General features: G+C 58.5%; 1 protein-coding gene across 1 annotated transcript in view; it reads left to right on the top strand.

Moving 5' to 3' along the window:
- The window catches only part of DRC1 (dynein regulatory complex subunit 1), a gene marked incomplete at its 5' end in the record, with an annotated part of 11175 nt that extends 6696 nt beyond the window's left edge, over positions 1-4479 (top strand). The window contains 9 exon segments of the mRNA XM_010135945.1: positions 4-56; positions 390-524; positions 648-877; positions 1408-1580; positions 2716-2802; positions 3124-3210; positions 3542-3732; positions 4117-4260; positions 4374-4479. Of these exon segments, the coding sequence (XP_010134247.1) occupies positions 4-56; positions 390-524; positions 648-877; positions 1408-1580; positions 2716-2802; positions 3124-3210; positions 3542-3732; positions 4117-4260; positions 4374-4479 (1206 nt within the window).
- Positions 4480-6085: the final 1606 nt, after the last annotated feature.

Genomic DNA, 6085 nt, shown 5'->3' with positions numbered 1-6085 from the left:
AAGCAGGATGAGGAGAACACCATCATCGGATCCCAGCAGAAGAGGAAGATCAACCGGTAAAAAAACATCCCCTGGAAGATGGGCTCTGCTTTACGTGCGGTTACCTCCCATATGCTGCTTTTTGTGGAGCCCCATCACCTAGCAGAGGCCAGTGAGCTTCATCCCAGCCCACCCCTGGGCAGGGGTTAGTCCAGGGCAGGGCATCCCCAGAGCATTTTGAATAATGACCATGGCCAGCCCATGCCAGCCGCATCAGGGTCAGTCAGTTCTTCTCAGCACTAAGCAGTCACGAGAAGACAAACAGCCCCAATTCCCAAAGCCTTTATACAAGCTGGATATGCCTGAAGGTGCCTCTTTGGGGATGCCCAGCTTTGCTGTCCCCTCCCCAGGCTCCACAGCTTGCTCAATAACCTGAGAACAAAACTGGCCAACCAAGAGAAGCAGTTCAGAGAGGAGAACCAGAGCCTGGCAGCTGACTGCGAGTACCTCAGGGGGCACTACAAGGAGGTGCAGAGGAGGATGAGGTGGGCCATGCGCGAGCATCCACCCACGATGAGGCCTCGAAGCACTTAAGCGAGGTGCAGGGGGGACCTGACTCATTTTGGGGCACAGAGCATCTTTCCATGGGTCCTCTCCCTTCTGCACAGGCACTTTGCTGTCACTGATGCAGAGAAGTTCACAGAGCTCTGGCTGATGAATGAGGAGGAAGCCAAAGAGCTGATGTGGAAAGCCCTTGATGCAGACCGCATCATTCACACCCAGCAGCTGGGGCTGCCCTGGGAAGAGCCTCATTACTGGTTCCTGAATAACGTCGGCCCCCTCGGGCATTACAGGGAGAAGAGGACGGTGACCAAGCTGGCTGCAGAAGTCCTGGCAGGTGGGATGTGCAGTGTCCTTGTAGCACTGGGAGCCCCTCACCTTCCTCCATGACAGCCCCTGCTGTCACTCCTGTCCTTTCCATAGCAAGGTGGGATCTCTTGGTAGAAGCCCCATCCCTGGCACCATTGGAGGTCAGGTTGGGTGTTGGGGCTCTGCTAAACCTGCTCTAGTTGCAGATGTCCCTGCTCCCTGCAGGGGGTTGGACTGGGTGAGCTTAAAAGGTCCCTTCCCACCCAAACCAGTCTGTGACTTGATGATCTTACAGGGGTGACACTGCGAGCCCAGGCAAGGTGTGTCCCCAGCCCTAAGCTGGCTCATGCCAAACCACCGTGGGGATCTTTGCACTTGGTCCAGTGCTCCCAGTTCCCGACAAGTTGACCAAGAGCCAGCCCATGGCCCAAGACCTTTTGGGTGCTTTACAGGTCGCAGGGAACAATGGTGATTTCCCTGATGTTTCCTCGGTGACAGGACTGGGGAGCACAGTCAGAGCTCAAAGGCTTTTTGCTCCCCTCTCTCTCCGTGTTCCAGAGAGCAGCTCTGGAGAACAAGAGGAGGAAGGGAGAGAGAAGGAAAAGGAAGAAGTGGGCAGTGGAGAAGGAGGAAAAGAAAACACAGAAAAGGTTGAGGATAGACTCATACCTCTGCGAAATATCTCCAGAAAGACTGCCAAGAGGATCCTGGAGCTCATCAGCAATGAGTCGGTGCGTGATGATGTAGCACAGGGAGCAGGCGTGATGTCCCCTGCATGTTCCAGCTTGTAGTAGATCTCTTATGCTCTCCACGTCCCAGGGTGAAGGCTTCTGCACGGCACTGCCTGGCTGCACCAGGCAGCCTCTTGTCAGAGAGCTGCCCAGGGGCTGGGAGAGGATCAGGGAATCACAGAGTTGTTTGCATTAAGATCCTCAAGTCCAACTGTTCCCCCAGCACTAACCCCTGTCCCCCAGCACCACCTCCACATGGCTGGGAAACCCCTCCAGGGATGGGGACTCCACCACTGCCCTGGGCAGCCTGGGACAGCCCTGCACAACCCCAAGGGTCAAGAAATGGTTCCTCAGGGACAGCCTCAACCTCCCCTGGAACAACTTGTGGCTGGTTCCTCTCATCCTGTTGTTTGTTCCTGGGGAGAAGAGACTGACCCCCACCTGGCTCCAACCTCCTGTCAGGGAGTTGTGGAGAGCCAGAAGGTCTCCCCTGAGCCTCCTTTTCTCCAGGCTCAACCCTGCCAGGTCCCTCAGCTGCTCCTCAGTGCACTTGTGCTCCAGACCCTGCACCGGCTTCGTTACCCTTCTCTGGACACGCTCCAGCCCCTCAATGTCCTTCTGGCACTGAGGGGCCCAAACTGAACCCAGCATTCGAGGTGTGGCCCCCCCAGTGCCCCCAGTCCAGGGGAATGATCCCTGCCCTGGTCCTGCTGGCCACACCAGTGCTGGTACCAGCCAGGATGTTGTTGGCCTTCTTGGCCACCTGGGCACACTGCTGGCTCCTCTCCGGCTGCTGTCACCAACACCCCCAGGCCCTTTTCCCTTCCCCTGCCCCAGGCAGTTCCCAGCTGATCTTCCCCCCTGCCTGGAGCAGTGCCAGGGGTGGTTGTGACTCAAAACTCCAGGATCTCCAGTCTTTCTGCTGTGTGTGGCACATAGATGATGCTTCTCTGTCTGCTGGGTGGCTCTTCCAGCACCTCCTGGCCCTGCCAGCCTCATGCTGCCCAGCTGCTGCCCACCTTCCTGCTCAACTTGTCCTTGCAGGAGGGCACAGCCGTAGCACGGCACAGTCTGGCTTCTGGGCAGGGAGAGCAACGTTACTTCTCTGCACCCTCTTCTCTGCATATCTCCCAAGGATTTCCTCATCAAGAATACGCTGCAGAGTGGGCATGTGGTGGGGAGACAGGAGTGCACCTTCATGAAGCTCGACTCCGTCTTTGCGGTGAGTTGTGGCTTGACCCATCAGGGGCTGCAAGGAAGGCTGGTGGTCACCAGGCAAAGCTCTCTGTTCCGTGGTGTAAGGCTGAGTCACCCCAGGGAGGTCCTGCTGGGCTGCAGGGTGGACTCTGGGGCCGGAGGAGCACAGCAGGAGGATGTAAAGCACTGTGGCCACACACTGCTTAGCTCATGGCCGTCCTACTGATGAATTAAACATCTCCAGGGCCCCTCCAGCCTGTTCTCACTCTGCCTTGCCAGAGGACCACCCCCTTTCACTGCTCCTCCTGTCTTTGAGGGACGTTAACGTGGTTCCTCTGCTCCCCAGGCCCTCAAGATCAACAGTGAGGATGACCTGTACCAGCTGGTGGATTTTTTCCTCAAATACAAAGCCCAGGAGGTGGCTCTCAGCCAGGTGGGACCACCAGGAACAGCAGCGGGGAAAGCCCAGCAGAGCCAGGGCTCCAGGAGAGGGGGAGCAGGACATCTCCTCAACACCCAGGGAAAGCAGAGAGGGAACCACCGTGTTTGCCCTGAAGTGTTTCCCTGTGACCAGAAAAGGTGCCAGGGCTGGGGGGTTGTAATAATCTTCTGCCATGGCTGAACGGAGCCTCTTGCACAAGAATTTTTGCCTCAGCTCCCTAAATTTGCCAAGGGAAGGCTGGAAGCTCCCTGGGGGAATGTGGCTCTTGGGGAGGAGGAGGTGGGGGAAGGCCCAGTGCCCAGCTTGCTGGCCTTCCCTCCAGAGCCAGGCCAGCCCAGGCGGAGAATATGTCACGGATCCAGCTGAGGACAGAGAGGCTGGTGGATCTGGTTCCCAAAGGGACAAGCTCAAACCCCCTCAGAGCTCACCGGACTCCTTTCCATCTGTGTCCATCCATGCCGATGATGTCCTGAAGATCCTGAAAGCCTTTGTGCAGGATTTCGACAAGCTGAGGTAGGACTGGGAGCAGAACGGGGCTGTTGCCACTGGGAGGGAGCCCAACTGGGGCACAGAGGGGGTGTTCAGGCAGGGCTGGTGGTGCCTGTATTGCCCTGGCTGGAGCAAGCAAGAGCTTCCTCTGCAACATTTCGAAGGGGTGAGGAGGGTCCCACGAGGGCAAAGGGGGATGGACAGTGCCTGAGGGAGGGATGGCTGGGGACAAGCAGGCAGGAGATGTCTCGCAGCCCGGAGAGGGGAGGGAAGCAAAGCCATGGGACAGGCAGGTCCATGTGGGACCACATGTGGGGTCACGCTCATTCATGTGATGATGGCGACGATGCTCAGTGCAACTGAGGGGTATGGAGCTATTCATCTCCTGGTTTGTTCTCTGTCCCCCAGGGAGAAGAAGGGATCAGCCAAGGAGGCGCTACAGGTACGGGACAGCTCCAAGGACGGGGAGTACTGGGAAGCTCTGGCCCATGTGATCCCCGAGCCGACGCTGAAGCTGTGGGATGCACTGGCAGTAGCACTGGAGAGATATTAGTGAGTGCTGGGCAGCATTGGTGGGGTGGGGCAGGCTGATGGCATGGCTGGGGAGAACCAGAGCAGGGCTGGCACCTCCTGGCCAACACCAACCCTCTGCCTTCCATACCCAGCGAGGTTCTTAAGCACCGGGCCAAGCTCCTAACTGAAGCAGCCATCCTGCGGCAGCAGAACTCGGAGCTGCGCCTGCTGCTGGAAGAGTACCTCAGCTCCAGGTGAGATGGACACTCTCCTCCCCTCCTGCCTGAGGACACCTTGCTGCGTGTGCCCCACGCAGGGGGACCAGCCACCTGGGGACCAGCACTCAGGGTGCTTCTACCTGCAGGTGACTTGAACCTGTCCTGAAGCTGGGGCCAGGATTCACGGCAGGGACTAATAAACCTTTTTCCCTCGTTGGTCCCAGTGCATCTGCATCTGCCCTGAAATCTGGTGTTTTCAGGATGGTATCAGCCCAAAATGCTGCTACCAGCTCAGTTATCTCCAGGAGTTATCTCCATGTAGCTCCCATGACTCCTGTCCACCCCGCAGCTTCACACGAGTTCTGTCTCATTCCCAGTACGGGCCTTCTGGCCAGCTCTATCTTTAGCCTCGACTCCCCTGCCGAACGCTATCAAAGCACAAACAGCTTCTCGTCCCAGAGCAGAATAACACCATTTGGTTTTGCTCACTGGGTGTCTCTGGCCTTGAACAGTGTTCACATTTCTCCTGGTTTCCATCAGGGGATCCAAACAGCTTTGAGGGCTGCTGGTCCTGTGATAGCGCTGGGGTACAGCTGGAGCCACAAATGCAACCAGAGAGGTCAAGACTGAGGCAGAGGAAGACGGGAAAGGGTTTCAGGGCAGGGAAGGCATGGACAGGGGAGCAGCAGATACCACTTGGCACATCTAGGCCCAGGCTCCTGGCACTGCTGAGGCACTGGACTCATGAAGGCACAGACTGTTTTCGGTGGGAAGGGAGGGACCTTCCAAGCTCACCCAGTCCAACCCCCTGCAGGGAGCAGGGACATCTGCAACTAGAGCAGGTTGAGCAGAGCCCCAAGGGACAACCTGACCTCCAGTGCTGCCAGGGATGGGGCTTCTCCCACCTCTTGGGGCAACCTGGGCCAGGGTCTCCCCACCCTCAGCAGAAACAATTTCTCCCTTCTCTCTTGTCTCAATCTCCCTCTTCCAGTGTCACCCATCACCCCTTGTCCTGTCCCAACAGCCCCTGCTCAAAGCCCCTCCCCAGCTTTCTCAGAGGCCCCTTGAAGCACTCAAAGGCCGCACTAAGGTCTTCCCGCAGCCTTCTCTGCTCCAGGCTGAACACCCCCAGCTCTCTCCCCTGTGCTCCCAGCAGAGGGGTTCCACCCTCGGGTCATTCCTGTGGCCTCCTCTGGCCCCGCTCCAGCAGGTCCCTGTCTGTGCTGTGCTGAGGAGCCCAGAGCTGGACCCAGCACTGCAGGGGGGTCTCCCCAGAGCAGAGCGCAGCAGAGGGGCAGGATGCCCTCTCTCGAGCTGCTGCCCACGCTGCTGTGGATGAGCCCTGCACACAGGTGATGTTTGGGAACCCCAGGACCAAGCAGCCTCCAGCTCTGGCAATCTCAGAGGGAGGTGAGCAAGTGGGTGTTAGCGGTCCCAGCCCCACAGGGTGTCAGGAGAACCCTGAACCCCCACCCCACATAGGACAAGGACGAGGTGGGGATCATGGACGGGTGCTCCCCTGTAACAGAAAGAGGGCTGAAGTCCGGGGATCCGGGCCAGGAGAGCCTCCAGAGCGGGGTCGGTGGGGTCGTGGGGCCATGCCCGGGCGAGGTACCTCCTTGGCGGCTGCAGCCCGGCTCCCGTCC

Source organism: Buceros rhinoceros, unplaced genomic scaffold (assembly GCF_000710305.1).
Source record: "Buceros rhinoceros silvestris isolate BGI_N320 unplaced genomic scaffold, ASM71030v1 scaffold14015, whole genome shotgun sequence".
Lineage (NCBI taxonomy): Eukaryota > Metazoa > Chordata > Aves > Bucerotiformes > Bucerotidae > Buceros > Buceros rhinoceros.
Note: the sequence above shows the minus strand (reverse complement) of the source record. Positions and strands in the feature narration are given on the sequence as shown.